The 17036-nt window shown below is 37.3% G+C and overlaps 2 protein-coding genes across 10 annotated transcripts; both read left to right on the top strand.

Moving 5' to 3' along the window:
• Window positions 1-5347: 5347 nt before the first annotated feature.
• On the top strand, window positions 5348-11031 carry LOC122042173 (myb family transcription factor PHL7-like). Of its 6 annotated transcripts, none has more exons than XM_042602162.1 (9): window positions 5348-5507; window positions 5591-5664; window positions 7274-7301; window positions 7364-7433; window positions 8237-8313; window positions 8406-8448; window positions 8603-8660; window positions 9479-9548; window positions 10376-11031. In XM_042602162.1, the coding sequence occupies exons 5-9, from the start codon at window positions 8266-8268 to the stop codon at window positions 10829-10831; spliced, it is 675 nt and encodes a 224-aa protein (XP_042458096.1). In that variant the 5' UTR covers window positions 5348-5507; window positions 5591-5664; window positions 7274-7301; window positions 7364-7433; window positions 8237-8265; the 3' UTR covers window positions 10832-11031. The 6 variants fall into 6 exon arrangements, with proteins under 6 accessions (XP_042458096.1, XP_042458095.1, XP_042458092.1 ...); XM_042602161.1 differs by having other exon boundaries at window positions 7283-7301; XM_042602158.1 differs by having other exon boundaries at window positions 7274-7433; window positions 8222-8313.
• LOC122042172 (E3 ubiquitin-protein ligase WAV3-like) lies at window positions 10719-16629 on the top strand. 4 transcript variants are annotated; one of them, XM_042602154.1, is made up of 7 exons: window positions 10719-10855; window positions 11033-11131; window positions 11224-11286; window positions 12848-13119; window positions 13513-13602; window positions 14963-15350; window positions 15437-16629. In XM_042602154.1, exons 4-7 carry the CDS (start codon window positions 13027-13029, stop codon window positions 16312-16314), a joined length of 1449 nt encoding a protein of 482 aa, XP_042458088.1. In that variant the 5' UTR covers window positions 10719-10855; window positions 11033-11131; window positions 11224-11286; window positions 12848-13026; the 3' UTR covers window positions 16315-16629. The 4 variants fall into 4 exon arrangements, with proteins under 4 accessions (XP_042458088.1, XP_042458089.1, XP_042458086.1 ...); XM_042602155.1 differs by lacking the exon at window positions 10719-10855 and having other exon boundaries at window positions 11039-11131; window positions 11224-11261; XM_042602156.1 differs by lacking the exons at window positions 10719-10855; window positions 11033-11131; window positions 11224-11286 and adding an exon at window positions 14842-14882 and having other exon boundaries at window positions 13071-13119.
• The last annotated feature ends 407 nt before the right edge of the window (window positions 16630-17036 follow it).

Genomic DNA, 17036 nt, shown 5'->3' on the forward strand with positions numbered 1-17036 from the left:
AGGCTTTTAGTATACACTCTAACAGCAAGGGCACTCGTTGGTTGAGAGGTAGGCGACAACGAGGAAGGGAGGTGTTGCGGGCTGATTGCGGCGAGAGAGGCGAGCGAGTGAGAGAGGGAGGCCGCCGCAGTGTTCTGCGGGCTGATCACGGTTAGAGAGGTGAGCGAGCGAGGGAGGGAGGTCGCCGCAGTGTTCATAGGCGAGAGAGAGAGGTGTGGCGGGCAGATCGCGACGAGAGAAAATTTGTTTGCGCGGGAGAGGCGAGCGCTAGGGTGTTTTGATTGGGTGTTATTCCGTATGCGGCTTTTGTTGCCTCTGCGATTTAATGCACTTGACGTGACGTCAATGGTCATCCACGTCGACCAAAACCAAAACCAGGATCATATCTCCGTGTGTGTGTATATATATATATATATATATATATATATATATATATATATATATATATATATATATATATATATATATATATATATATATATATATATATTAGTTTTTGCTTTTATAAAGTTTACGGCAACAAATAAGCTATTTTTAGTTTCTTGAGTTTATTGAACATTAACAATTACACTTAGCAATTAGCAGTATCTTGAAGTAATAGGTGCATCTCCAGTGGAGCTGTGGAGGTTTTTCTCCAGGTTTTTGTTTTTGAAATTTGTGAAAAAAACCTGGCCACCGTTGTGCTGAATTTGAAAATTCAGGTATTGTGTTTCTACACTTCTATGTACAGTGAAAATTTAAAATTTATTTTATGATTTAATAATTAAATCAAAGGTGCATTATATGAATTTTTTTAAAAATAAATATGAGCATGATCTTTAATCTAAGTACGCATTACAATCTAACCATTTAAGTAGGATCTTTGAAACATAACAAAGATAAATTATTACGTGAATCATTTATATAATATTAATTTAATCCTTTTATTTAGACATACAAAACTATCTAAGTTAAATATACTAGATCATTTAAGCATCATGTAAATAAAACTATTAACACATGCATCATGTATAAATGAATCAAAACATAAGTGAAAACATACCTTCCAAATAACCTTTGTTTGGGGATGACTCCAACTATTTCGGGTTTAGTGAAATAACTCTTCTTTTTTTATCTTGAACTTATGCTTTATTCGTCTAATTCGATCCAAGATGGGAGTCCCCTTTCAAATCCTTGATCGCACTAGAAATCATGTGTCATTTTTCATCAAGATGATAATAATGACACAAGAAGATGAGACTCTTTTGATGGAAGATAAGACTTCTTCCTAAGGGAGGGATTGCCAAATTCTTCAAGAAAAGAAAGAGTCTACTGCCAAAAATTCCGAGGGAGAAGGGGAATAGATTGTCTACACAATTTTCTCTAATGATGGTTACTTATAACTCTCTAACGGGAAGATCAAGAGGTTGTCTTTTCAACTTTTCCAAAGGAAGATCAAGATATTGTCTTCTCAACTTCTCTAAAGGAAATAAAGAGAGGCGACTACCATAAACCCAAAGGGAAGTCCAAGAGTTGGCAAATGAGATGGAAAAGGAAAAATAATTTTTCTTTCTCTTCTTTTGATACATTGAATCTAACCATTTTCTTTCTTCCATCTTGGCCCATTGGATATTAGAATTTTTCTAAAACCAAATAATGTGAGTCCATCATAATCATGTTATTGTTAATATTTAATCATATTAAACTTTAGTTGTTAATTCACTATTTGATCACATCAAATTTTATTCGTCAAATTCAACTACATAAATTTAACTTTCTCGATGGGAAATAAGGAAACCAATACTTGTGTGACCCTCAATAGTTCAGAGATATAGTTAGTCATGAGTTCACAACTCTTTATAATTCAGGACGATGCTCATTCTTTATTTGGGCATACCATTAATAGTCTAATCCTATGATCAACTGCTTGATTATAGAATGTCAGAAGTAATTCTAATTAGCACCCAACAAATCATGGTAAGAGCATCTAGTAGCACCATCCCATGATTCTTTAGGTATCACTAAATAGTGTCTGCAAGAACCAGTCAATTAACGTACGGTTCAGTCTCTTCATCTCATATATCCCACTCGTATTTATAACCATTGGTATATCGAGGGTTATATATTGATTTGATAACCATGTGATGTATCTTATAATGACATCGCATGTGTTGGCCTCTTGGTGGCCGACAAAAGGGGAGGGGTGAATTACCTTACAAAAATAAATCAACCCTTTCTCGACTTATAGCTTGAATAGGAACACTTGTAATTAAAAATAAAGAGACTAATTAAAAGGAAATACACACAAGAGGAATTACTTGGTTTGCAATTAGAAGATTGGTAATCCAAGGAGAATGAAGTGCACTTTTCTGAAGATCTCATTCGGGCGGAGTAGCCTCTTACAACGTTAACAGTTCACAAATAAAAGTAGAACAGAAAGAATGAAATTACAAGTTGTTATTCTAACTGTTGAAATTAGCGCTATATTTATAGCATTGTTCCGGACACCTGGAAGGGTTTCGGGCGCCTGAAGTGGGATAGAATTTTATCCCCGACGCGTCGGTCAATGCCCACGTCACTTGTGATAAACTTTGAGTTCCGGGTGCCCAAAAGGGTTCCGGGCGCCCGAACTCTATAGGCTCCGAGCGCCCGAAATGGCTCTGAGCGCCCGAGCCACAAAAGTCAACAAGGTTGACTTTTTGTGGTCCCGTTCCTCTGCTCCGGTTCTGCTCGTCTCGGTCCGGGTCTTCCACTCTGGCTCCGCTAGCTTGGGTGATCTCGGCCATCCGAAATAGGGTTCACCCGAATCCAACTTCCGGCCTTCTTCTTGAGCAGCCTTCCTCCCCGGTTTCTCATCCCTTGAATGTCGCGTACATTCTTCTTATCCACCGATGTACTCTTCCGCGGCACCTCGTCCCTCAGACGCATTGAGCCCGTTGGCTCTCTCCCGCGCCGTCTTTCTCGCTAGCCGCGTCTTCCGCTTGACTTCCTGTGTTCCTAAGCTCCTGCACACTTAGACACAAGGGTTAAACCAAACAGGACCTAACTTAACTTGTTCGATCACATCAAAATAATCTTGGGGTTCCAACAACATGTGCAACTAGGAAACTCCTTTCTTAAAGTGCATCTTATAGCTCTAATCAAAGACTTTATACACTATAAAACAATACATTATATAGGATATCCACACTTGCAGGTGTGTGATAAATCCTTGACTAAATGCACTGACTCCTATATGTTTCATTTCTACGCTCAATCTCACTACCTGATGACCCTAAATAGAGTTAGTAAATGAGTCAAAGTATAACCCTAATATATAAAGCCTTAGTGTCGTCCCAGGCTATAAGGACTACTAGTGTACAATCACAACTAAGGATTTATCCACTCGATAAATGATAACCACTTGGAAAGTCCATGTGAGGGTTGTTTGATGAACTCATCGTATAAGCATTTATATGTATTCTTGAACATCTCTTTGTCCTTACCAATGAAATATGGTACACTATGTTACAGATGCTAATCTCAAACACAAGTGACCTTTTATTCTTGTTTATTAGGTAGCTCAATTGATTAAGAACATGTTTAGAATATCTAATGTATATTGATGTATTTCATGATAGTCATCATATGTACCACCACATTTCACTATAGTATATTCAGAGGCGGATTTATGTTAGGGCCCGAGGGGCCACGACCCCCCTAAATTTTTAAATAATATATATATATATATATATATATATATATATATATATATATATATATATATATATATATATATATATTATTTGGCCCCATTAGTTTTAGTTGTGTATGGTTGGTCTAATGGTAAGATTATATTTTTTGCTTCTCAAGTTCAAATCCTTGTTGGATTGAATTTTAATTTTTTTTCTCCTTTATATTTCACATTCTAACTAAATATATATATTTTTACTTTATATTTCACATTCTAACTAAATATATAGTAAATTTGGAAAGATGATTATAATATAATATATTTAACTAAATATATAATATTGGTAGAAATTTGAAGAGATCATTATAATATAATATGTTTAATAATTATTTTCGTTATTTAATATTCAACCTCGTCATTTAATATATGGTCTCCCCAGATCTAAAATCCTGGATCCGTCCTATATTCAAGAACTTTATCTATGCATCTAGCATGAGTATAAAAATAAAGTAAATATCAAATTGCATTGAATTATATTAAAATAAAGAATATTTATTTACAAGAGTTAATAAAATCCTAACCTACAGTTGACTTGCAGGGCACCTACTCTAATATATTGTGGCCAAATTTTCTTTTTTCGAAACCATCGACTGGGTTCAAAAAATTGAACTCAGGATTTTATCAAATGGTGGATCTTATTTTTTAAAAAATATAATTTTTTGGATGGAATTAGTCATTATTTTTTATTTTTTTCCTACTTTCCTTCGTTTTTTCTTTCATTTTTTTTCTTTTTTTTCAGCCAATTTTTATTCCTACTGTTTATTTTCCAATCATTTTGCTTTTTTTCCCCTTTGCAGCAGCTAACTTCGAAACTTATATATATCTATCCTCTCATTTAAATTTTTCTCATTCATCCTACACTCAATTAAATCATTCTTATTTTTTCTAATATATTTCATCATTTTTCTTCCAAAATGGATCCAAATTATAGTAGATCTTTTCCTATTCTAAAAATATAACTTTGCATAGTTCACATATTCATCCCGACATTCAATATTCTTAATTTTTCATTTTCTATTAACAAATAATTTAATTTTTTTTAAAGATATATGAATTACTGAATATGGAGCCTATAAAAAAGTTATAGGTAAATTTTTTTCATAGTGAAGAAAACAGTGAGATTTTTACTTTGATATGGTAATGACACAACACCTAAAAAAATAAAAGAAAATCCTTATTTTTAGGATTTGCCCTTTAGAGATGCCGTAAAATCCAGCATTTTCGCCTACATGTAATGTAAAGCTACCTACGCCGTCCACCTGTCATAACTTGTAATTTTGATTGATATCAATGGCTGTGATTCAAATCAGTTGAATCGGACGACTTAGAAGAGTCCGTGCCAATTAATGCCCGAAACCAAAAATCCACGATAAAAGTCGCTACGATAATCCTCCCAGTTATAGAGCACCTAATTTTTCTCCGCCGGCAGGGACCAGCTTTCTAGCTAATAAAACGCTGGTACATAAACGAGTAGACAAAAAAATGGGTTGAAAAAAAGCACTTCATTACTGGGGATGGAAACTCAGTCTCTTCATCAGTTGCCGTCCCCTCCCGATCTAACGGCTTGCGTGCCATAACTAGAAGTCAAAACGAGGGTCACGGGAGAGTCGACACGTGTCTTATTTGACGGTTGCTGCTGCAACATGCCGTGACGACAGCGAACGAACGATCGAGCGAGAGGGACCTCCGGTTGGTTGACGGCCAACGCATCTATGGACGCGTAGAGGAGAGGAAGAGAAGAAAGGGAGACGACTGTTGCGAAGTTTATCGGAGAAGTATCGTTTTCGCGTTAAAGGTGATCGATATTTATATATTTTAGTCATGTTGTTTTAGATCGCTTGACCTGGCCTAACTTTGATCTGGTTTGCATGATTCCAGTTGAAACCTGTCGATCTTTTGCCTTTCGTTCCAGCAGTTGGGAGTGTCGATCGCTTTTGAAGCTGGTTGCACAGGTATGGTTTTACCTCTGTTTGGTTTTGGATGGGATTTGTGATCCGCAGTTAGGGTTGCCATTTTTATTAGATTTAAGGTTACTCAACTCTTCAACTTTTTGAATTTTAAACCTCTGTATGGTAGCTGATTCCTGTTGTATCCGGATCTGGATGGGGTGATGTTGTCGGTAGTAATTTCGTACCATTTGGGGCTATCTGAAGCTCGAAATACCACTTTTGGGGAAACAGGAAGAATAAAGCTTAGGTTTTACCTGCCTATCACTTTTCAAGGGGCCTGTACTCAAAACTAGGTTAGGCTTGGCTACTTTTGCACGCACTGTTAGATCTCCTCACTAATCACTAGGTCATTTATCCTGCTTATTGTCCTCCTTTGCTTTTCATGATCGTGGGATGAACTTGATAGAGGCGCTAATTTGACATTATTCTGGTTCTGGTTGGTGGTGATTGATCTTATTGAGTGGAAGAAACACATTGATGGCCACCGACGCGAGTTGTTTCTTTACCAGGGATACCTATACCAACTGGAATTTACTGCTAATTAAATGTTATTTCTTTGTGTCATAGCCCTTTTCAATTTGTTCCCGTATTTTTTTGAAACTGAGCCTGTTATTATAGAAAAGTCCATGATCTCTGGAGTTGACTTTTAACGGTAGTTATAGGTAAGTTGAAATTTAGACAAATTTCGTGACAATTTATAGGGTTTGAAAAATTACTTTACGGATATCATTAAAATTATTTCACAGCATTAAAATGTTCCCAGATGAGAGAACTAACCTATTAATTTATTTTGCATTACTACTAACCCAAAGTAGTTAAGTTCAAATTAGTAGCAATTTACTTATCTAATTATACAAATCTCCTTCATGACTCCATATCTGATATGGGGCTAAACTAGGGTGCCAAGTCTCCCTTAGTCATGCTTGGTGTTCTGTCAAGATCTGAAGCCCAATTCATAGTCCAAAATATCCATAATTGGCGGCATGTACTGATAGTGGTCTCCATCATTATATTGGCAGCCCTTCCAAATTCCTCACCATGCAAACTATCACAACATTCCTAGATGAGAGAATTAACCATAAAATTGTTAACCCCAGTCACAATAAGTAGTAACTCGTTCATTTGAGCTTTGGAACCGCTGTTATAAGTTATTGTCTGCATAGATTTCATATTACAATGATCTGTTCAATAGTATGTATAGAGCTTTAATATTTTTATCACTCCTGATACCAGTTGAAGTATTTTGAGATGACACAATAAATGTCAATACAATGTCCACAGATAGTATTTGGGTTCTAAAGAATCTGAGCAATTACTATAGTAGGAACTATATCAAATGTGCATTCATATATGATCCCCTTCTCTCAACATAACAATTTAACTTTCTTATTTTAGTAGGCTACAGAATATAAGAATAAATATTCTAACTTGATCCTGTGCCATTCTAAATTGTCTCGTAGGTATGAGATGTTGAAACAATATCCATCTTTGAATTCCCTTATTCTGCTACTTGATTACATGGATTATTCTTTTTCATATTTTTTTCATAAAATAGTGACAAATGCATCGTTTTATGCCTTTCTCAAGTATTGTGTTGGCTCATATCAATTAGGTCTCTCAGGGCCAATAACTTGAATCAGGTAACAATACTATGGGACCTATCACTGGTGTGAACAACCCTAATAATTTAGCTTCAAGACAGCGTTTAAGGTGGACAACTGATCTGCATGACCGTTTTGTGGATGCCGTGACACAACTTGGTGGTCCAGATAGTAAGTGCTTTCTAGACATTTTTAGAAGATTATATTGGTAATTTGCAGTTCAGAAATTACTTGATTTTGGATTTCTATATCAATCTTCTTAATTTCTTTTTGCATAGGCATTGTAAAGTGCTAAATGTGGCGAATGAACAAATCAAGTAAAAAAAATCCATCTGCATAATATATCAACTTACAAAACAAAAGCTTTCACATTGTGACTTTAATGCTTCCATATTTTAACCTTTAAAAAAAAAAGGGCAGCCCGGTGCACGAAGCTCCCGCCATGCGGGGTCCCGGGGAAGGATCCATTGTACGCAGTCTTACCCTGCAAGACTGTTTCCAGGATTCGAACCCGTGACCTTTTGGTCACATGGCAACAACTTTACCGTTGCGCCAAGGCTCCCCTTCCATATTTTAACCTTTAGTGGAAACAAAAATAATTATACAGGTTATAGTTTCTTATTTTTGTTAAACTGTTCTCTAGGGTTATCTATCTCCGTGATATATTTCTTCCTGAACATACACTTCTTGCCAAGTGCAAAACTTTTATGAGGAAAATAGATAACTTTATTGATCTTATGTGATTAAAGGGATTGCTTAACTTTGATACTATGCAACTATCACTATGATCAACCTGACAATATACTATGCAACTATCACTATTATCAACCTGACAATAGCAACCGATTGATTGGAGCAACAATTTATTAGTATTTATTCAAGTGCATTAGTTAATATTCTTATCTATCTAAATTTTTTACTAACATATGGGAAATAATATTCATTTGACCACTGGCAAGTTGGATTCCTGACAGGAGCAACTCCTAAGGGAGTTCTTAGAATCATGGGTGTTCAAGGGCTAACAATATACCATGTGAAGAGTCATCTACAGGTACCTGTTTATGAGATGTTTCATTTTTTTTAAGGTTTTATATGCTCCACTATGTACATATATATTTAATTTGGTTATTATTGTATGCATAGAAATATCGGCTTGCAAAGTATGTACCTGAGGCTTCAGATGATGGTAGGGAAATGATTTTTTACTATATTCAGCTGAGTATTTAGCATATTGTTCTGGAAGTTGTAGCGAGTATTTAGCTTATTGTTCTGGAAGTTGTAGCATTGTTCTGTTTACGAGGTGATAGACACTAAAAACGTTTTTGCTTAATTTTATGCAGGTATAAAGTCTGAAAAGAAAGATGATGAAAATTCAATTCCAGGCCTTGAAAACTCTTCGTATGTATAATGATCAACTATTCTTTATATTAATTTGTATGAATAAAACAATTATTTTCTGATTTTTCAAAATTCGAATTGATAGATTTCAGTTTAATCATTGTTGATAATCAGATTCAATGTGCAACTGAGCTGTAAGTTACAAGCAAAAGACACTATCAGGCTGTGAAATAGCAGTAATTCCTACTTATTTGTAATTCAGGAAATATATAACCTTACACTTTCACCAAGCAGTGTCCACATGAGTTTGAGAATTGTTGTTCTTATAATGCATACTTCTTCCTGTGTCGAACCATTGTTTTTGTTTCCTACCTCTTCTGTTTTTTTTTCAGTCCATTGAATGCTTTTCATGTATAACAATCACTTATAACCTTAATTTCATGAAGTATGGTGGCACATCAGTGGTTGAAGGAATGTGGTCAAGTGTTTGGGTTATAATCATATGCAGGTTGCATAGGGAGAAAGGAAACATTTGAGAATCGGTTGTCTTGGTGACCTGAGCTTCTTGACAATTGAACTACTAAAATTGTACATGATTTCATTGTGCAAAATTTTGAGTCCGTAGTCTACTTGCTAAGAAAAAACTAGTTTGATTCCCCTTTCTTGAACTTTCCAGTGTTTTTAGTCTTTCAATAATTTCTTTATATTCTCTTTTTAGTAAATAATAAATCAACCTAATCTGTGCACTTTTGTGGCTTCATTTGGTAGATGCTTGTTGCTAACTAGTTTGATCTTATTTTTATGTCCGGTCTTTTTCACTTAGCTTGCTATGTAGGGATGAGAATATGTGAGATAGGCTGAAAACTAATTTTCTTCAGGGGAATTCAAATAACAGAAGCACTGAAATTGCAGATGGAGGTGCAGAAACGACTTCAGGAACAACTAGAGGCAAGTTTATATGGAGGATATTTAGTAAATGATTCCACTATTTGAGTTCAATCCTTATTATGACTTTTCCAAATTATGTTTTCCTGGTTTCAAATCTTGATGCTGTATAGTTTCTTTGAAGGTATATAGTCGAGAAATACATAAAAAAATGGCCCATGCAAGATAATTGTTGCATTGACTATTGTAACAGCCCCTCTAAGTCAGAGAAAATTAGAGCACAGATATTGGTATTGCCTACCTGGAACTGAAAGTAGAAAAATGTGCTAGACTGTTTAGCAAAGAAAACAACAACTTGTACAGGACTAGTAAAAATGGGCCGCAAACTCTTAATCATCTTGATCTCTCAATTTCTGTAATGAAGCGACAATCAGCTTCAATAGGCAACTTTTGGTCATTACGATTTCTGTAATAAAGTAACAATCAACTTCGATATGCCTAGTTTTGTGCATGAAAGATCAAATTACCAGCAATGTAGACAACAACTAACTTATCACAATATGCCTAGTTTTGCACATGAAAGATCAAATTACCAGCAATATAGACAACAACTTGTCACAACTTATTATAATAGAACCTATATGCCTAGACACAAGCTCCTCCAAAAGTGAACACTACACATTGTTACTTATTTCTGTCTTAGTTACCAAGTTGAAGTGGAAAATTTTGATTTTTTTTTCATTTTTCTTCAAATATTTAGAATTTTGGTAACGTATTGTTCGTAACCCTTTTTTTTTTATTTTATAGCTCAAATACAACTTTGAGCTAATCTGCTACCTGAGAGATGGCCACAATGAATGTTAGTCTCATTGCCGTAAAACTGGTAACAGGTGCAAAGGCAACTGCAGCTAAGAATAGAAGCCCAAGGGAAGTATCTTAAGAAGATTATCGATGAGCAGCACCGCCTTAGTGGTGTATTAGCTGAACTACCTGGATCGGGCAATCCTGCACTCACTTCTGGTGATCACTTCCTGGAGTCTGAAAAGACTGATCCTTCAACCCCAGCACCAACTTCTGAATCCCCGGACCAAGATAAGGCTATTGGTAGGGGACAAGGAGACACTTATGGATTCTACAAAAGCATTTCATGTGATGATTCTTTCTCCTCTCGCCGTGAACCTCTCACACCTGACTCCACCTTCCATGTTAGCTCCCCTTCAGCAAGCCCGAAGCCCGAGAGCCAATCCAAAAGGTTTCAAGTTGGCAGCATCACAGGCCATGGCAAGTCGGAGTTGATGATCCCTCACATACTAGAGTCAAGTTCAGGTTCAGATTTCAACCAATGATGCACGGCATGCAGTTCGATTCATGTAAGATTACAGCTTCCTAAATCATTTAGCTCGTCATCTATTAAAGATAATCCTAGAGACCCATGGATGAATCATGTATGACTATCTCATTGAAGACTGTATTATGCCGGGGTAGACGAATATTGTTTGGAGTAACTTGGTTATGCTTATTTAATGACATTGACACTTCGAATTTAGATCATTCTCATATTTATTGATTTGGGTGCAAGAAAGCTCAGAAAAGTGTTTGTTGTAACATTCCATTTGAATGCAAATCAGAGAGGACCTCAAATTCATGTAAGAAACTTTAAATTCACACCATTATCTAATTTAATCCATTTGCTATCATACTAGCATCATGCTTTATGTTTCTTCTTTTTGCTTTGCAGTGGAAATTTTCCAGGGAAGGAGGAGAAGTTCTTTGCAGGTCAGAGAATCAACCCATTAATTTTGTAAGTGAAATCATTATCTCATTCGTCTCAAGGCACGAGTCAGTTTTCCATTGATTTGAAGTATCAAAAAAATTGAAACCTAAAACTAAAAGCATATAACTATCCCATTCTGATCTTTTCGGTTTACCTGAAATCCAAAAATAAAGCTTGGCCTCATTCAAGTACTTCTCCGGCCCATTTAATCATTCAATTGAATGTACAAGTGAAGAAAAGATTGTGATTTGTTCTTTCATATATTATATTTAACCTTTAAGTCAAAACAAATAACAATTTCCAGATGTTCCAGCTGCAAGTTTATCATAATGATAGCAGTAGTGTTTGCATCTCTGCTGCACCTGCTGCTTCATTAACTTTTACGTTTGAGTAGTTTATGGCTATACAAAGCTTGACTTTTTAAGAGCTAGTAATGTGATTAGTTGATTCAACTTTCAAGCACATGTATTAATAAAAAAAATAACTTAGTCGATTCATTTTTTGCTGCAGTATAAAAAATTGTTTAGTGAAACTTGTGTATTTTGTTTCCCAAAAATTCAATTATCGTTTGTCAAACATTTTGACCTAATTTTTGGTGTCATGTCACTATTTATTCATGTTGTCAATCATTCATGAGAGGGACAAGAGATGGAACTAATTGGAACATATTAGTTAGTGTGTGTGTGTGTGGGGGGGGGGGGGGGCTCTTTGGGACCTTCATGAAGCAACCATTGGCCAGCTTTGCAGTCGGTTGGAATAGTGCGTTAATTATTGTACTTGGACTCAACTACAGAAGTTTATAATTATGCTTGATGCAATTAATACTTTTGATAAATAAGTAAAAAAAAACTACGGTAAAAATTAAAACGTCTTTTATTTTTATTAATTTAAATATACTATTTTTACAGCTTAATTGGCCATCTATGCATCTCCATCGCCTTCCAACTCCTCAATTAAAATTATATATATATATATATATATATATATATATATATATATATATATATAATATTAAATCTTGGATGATACTTGTTTGTTTGTTTAAAATTGTATGGCAGAAGGAGAGGATAAAATTATTGTTCTGAAATTACGGATTTAAATAATGAAAATAGTCTTTTGTAATGTTTGACTGTGTATAATAGATTTAATATGATCGGCTGAGAATTGATGGAGTAAACATCTATATAAAGGACTGCTGTGTCCAATGTGATTTATTGAATTGCCAGTATGATTGGATTCTTTGATGAGGCTCTGTATTAACGAATGTGGTCCGATTTGTTTTGGAAAAAAAAATGACAAACCAAGTAATATCGAACCTGGACGATCGATTTTCATTAGTCGGGGTAATTGCGAAGCATGTGTGGTGGATGGTCTAAAAATTTAGTATTATGTGGTTATGTATTCTATTTAGTTCAAAAAATTTGATAAATGCGTTGTCGTTGGGCATAAGACAGATTCGTTTTGTGATTCATATCGAAATTTGCATGACAGAAAGTTCAGAATAAAACTTGACTTTTGACAGTTCTCACCGGACCCTTTTCACACTTGCCATGGGCGGTAGGTTTAGGTCTTCTATGTCTTGAAACAGGGCAGGGCGCCTAGGAAACGGACAAGGAGGCAGCTCGGGCGGCAGTGGGGCTCCTCCCCTTCTGCGGAGCGCAATACGAAGCTGCAGAGTAAAGCAACCACCACAGGGAGGCTCAAATCGAGTCGCGAAGATATCAAAAGGGAGCGGTGCAGCTTTGCTCCCCGGCGGCTGTCGTGTCCATGGGCGGAGGCGCATCGAGGTGGAGGAGAGCGGCGAAGCGGATCGGCTTCCCCTGCGGCGCTTCCTTCTCCAATGACATTCCTCCCAGAACAGTACGCCTTCTTCCCTTCCTTTTTCCCCCCATTTCCCACAAGAAATTAGGTTTCGTGTGCATTTCTTCCGAAAAAAGATTTGGATTTTCGGTCGGGAAAAAGGGTGCATTGACTTCGATCATCTCTTTGTTTAATCTACAATTTTATCCTAATCAACCTATCTTAGGCATTGTTCCTTTCATCGTCTTCTTCCTTCTTTTCCGTGGTACTTTATCTCTCGTGTTCACAGCTCATCTACTTACTGTTGCATAAAAAGTAGAAATTTGATTGTCTTCAGATTTACATATTGATCTGTTAATAAAAAAAAAAGCGTTTTCGATCACTTTCCCCTGCTCATCTATTCCATGTTTCCTCTTCCAATCACCGCTGTATAATTTTCCGGTATGGTGTCAGATCTCAAGCTCGGCCGTCAGTTTGAAAACGGAGGATGAAGAAGGAAAGCCTGGGGAAGGGGGAACAGGATTAAAAGGTGCTTATGATAAGGTACTACCCAATCTCTTCTCTTCTCTTCTCTTTTCATCTGCAATCTTATTGTGGTCCAGCAATGCCTTTCTTTACCAACCAGGATATATATATATAGGGTAAATGAATTATTAAAATATGTTTAAAATATTTTTAACATGTTTTTTAAAATATTTTTTCTCTTATCAAGATAATGATCAGGACATGGGCTGACTGGCTTAACCAAATTGTGGAGCCTGATAATTCGTTTAGGTTTGACTCAAACTGATTGGCCTAAACAGATTAACCACCCCAGACTAACTGACCCAATTGGATTGTTTGATTTGATAGAGATCGATGATTGGCTTGGTTAGTTGGACCAACTCAATTGACCTGATTGGACAAACTGAATTGTTAAATGTTCTAACCTGCCCAAATCTACCAGCTTGCCTAGGCCTATCGCACTTAAGCCAATCAGCTCAACTGACACGCTGGATTGCCTAAATTGATCAACTTGCATGAACAAGGATGAAAGGTTGATAGAGTGAATGATCGAGGGTTTACATCCTCCGACTAATCCTAGAGGTGGGTGGCTTTCTCCCGATTTGCCCACCGGATAAATTTGGAAGTACGAGCGGCAGTGTCACCCAACAGGCGGCTTTGTCTAGGAATTCGATTACGACGGACACATTCCTTGCCTTCTTACAAATCGAACCCTGGCTACTAGGTTGCTCGCCCTGTGTCTTTATCGTTGTACCAAGCCCGAGGGGTTATTATACGTAGTCTTACTCTATGTAGTAAGTGTTTATTTTTACGATTTAAATCCGTGATCATAAAATCACAAGGTAATAATTTTACTGCCGCACGAAGGTTTCCTTCAAATAGGATATCAGGGTGAGATAATAAACTCATCATCATTGCTGGGACACCCACTGCCTGTTTGCACGCTTCTGACCACTTGATCATGCCGCTCACTTCGCTTGGTGACCTCAGTGACTTACTGCAGTTGTCCTTGTCTCTTTTTTATTTATTGACTAAAGGCTAAACCACCAGTTCAAAGATCTGAACCAAGGAAGGATGTTGTCTTTCATCTTTTGGGCCCCATCCGACATTATCACGAGGGGGTCCTGTTTGTTGGGACCACCACCAAACCACCTGAATGTGAGGCTTTCAATACATAGTATAAAGCCATGTATTCTAGTATATAGTGTATATTTATTTATTACTGCATTTATATATACTTCAAAACTCTGCATTTGACAGTATTTTATATTCGCGTAGAATCGCTAAAAGATTCGATTGGGTGAAGCCTCTAAGGGACAGTAGGAGTCTGGAACTCTTCTCGTCAATCTTAGTTCACTCCAACTTCTGCTAGCTTTCATTTTTGTTATCTCAATTGCAGAGATTGTGTCCCATTTGCTTGGAGCCTCTTAGCTGTGTCGATGGAAGTACAGACCCTGCGAGCAACCAAAAGATCTTCACCGCTCAATGTATGCATGTTTTTCACTTTCAATGCATTGCATCCAACGTTCGGCACGGCAGTGTCACATGCCCCATCTGTCGGGCACAATGGTCACAGCTCCCGCGAGAGTTAACCATACCCTCCATCAACAACTCCGATCCCATTCTCCGTATCTTGGATGACTCAATTGCCACTTCCCGCTTCAACCGTCGATCCTTCCTCCATACCACTCACTACAATGATGATGACCCTGTTGAATTTGAAGCTACCACTGAAGCTGGTAACCGCCGCCTCCGCCTTACCATCATTCCTGCGCTACCACGAACAGGTAACTTCTTTGAGAGTATTTCTACATATTGATATGTGTGTATTGTGGAGATTGTGTTACCAAATGACTTGATTGTGCTTCTATAGCTTTGTCTCCAAGGCAGAACACTTCGCCGAATAGGCAGAAGAGGGCTTACCTATCGGTAAAACTCTCTTACCAACAGGCAACTGATCTTGTTCTCGTCGCAAGTCCAAACGGTCCTCATCTTAGGTTGCTCAAGCAATCCATGGCCCTTGTTGTATTCTCTCTTCGGCCAATTGACAGATTAGCAATTGTCACCTACTCGACCACTGCCACTCGTGCGCTTCCTCTCCGTCGGATGTCTTCTCAAGGGAAGCGGGCAGCACTACAAGTCATCGACCGCATATTCTACCTCGGTGAAGCTGAGCCTGCTGAAGGTCTCCGCAAGGGCCTCAAGATACTTGAGGACCGGGCACACCACAATCCACTGGCTAACATCCTCCATCTCTCGGATAGCCCAACCCGAAGCTACGTATGCAGGGATCTGCAATTCCCTATCCCCATTCACAGATTCCATATCGGTTTTGGATTTGGAATGTCTAATGGGTTGGCGATGCACGAGTTTGAGGAGTTCTTAGCTAGGTTGCTTGGAGGCACAATAAGGGAGACCCAATTGAGGATAGGAGCTGAAGGTGGGTGGATATCGTTGGGAGACCTGAGGGGTGGGGAAGAAAAGAGGATTCCACTGGACTTGGCAGATGACTGTGGGTTCCTTTCCGTTAGCTATAGCTACGTTGAAGGAGGTGTGGAACAAAGGCTAAGCACAGGAGAAGTGGTGGTTGGCACAGAGAAAAATGACCAAAATGACGGCCGTCAGTCTGAGATTGGAGGGAGCGATCCCGGCATCAGCACAGGAAGTAGTGACTCTATCCAGAGGTGGGGGTACCTTGATCCATTCATGGCTCGAAGATGGGCAAAGCATCTGCACGGATGTAAGGCATGATCATGTTAATATGTGTTTGCAGCTGTAAGAAGGCTCCACTTCAGATGCCGGGTGAGGTTCATCAGTCGAGTTACTTGAAAGACTCATCTCGACTCTCATAGATCGCCATGGTTTTGGACATCGAGATCCTCATCTTTGCGCATCACCGCATGGTCTATCATCGCTGTGTAAGAAGATACTTTGATATTCTTCTATTCTTTTTTCGCCTCTTCCTGACACCATTTTTAACTATCAACAGTGTGGATATTGGTCTGTTTAAACTTGTTTTAAAGCAGTAATGATTTCCTTCCAAGTTGTGGCAGTGTATTTTGAATATATTCAGAAGGAAATTTGTTTCACGAGTTAAGATGACTACTCTTAATTCACTGAATCAACATGAAAGACAAAAAAACATGGCTACAATGAATTCTCATTGCAGATTCAACTTTTGATACAAATAATAAGAATAGCAATCAAACTTTTATCTCAATAAGTCCATGATTATATGAATCTTTCTCATAAACCAACAGTAGCATCACACTTAATTATTAGATTTTTGTTGTAATTCTGAAAGGTTTTCAACATCAGTTATGGTTGCAGGAAAAAGTATGAGAAACCACATGATGAATTAGTGGATGAGAAAAAGATTTGACTTATTTGATTTGTAAATATCTTTTTTATATATAATTCAAGTATCCACCCTTTGTAAATATTAGATCCTTAGTGTAATTGTTACTGATATA

This window comes from Zingiber officinale, chromosome 2A (genome assembly GCF_018446385.1).
Source record: "Zingiber officinale cultivar Zhangliang chromosome 2A, Zo_v1.1, whole genome shotgun sequence".
Classification (NCBI taxonomy): Eukaryota; Viridiplantae; Streptophyta; class Magnoliopsida; order Zingiberales; family Zingiberaceae; genus Zingiber; species Zingiber officinale.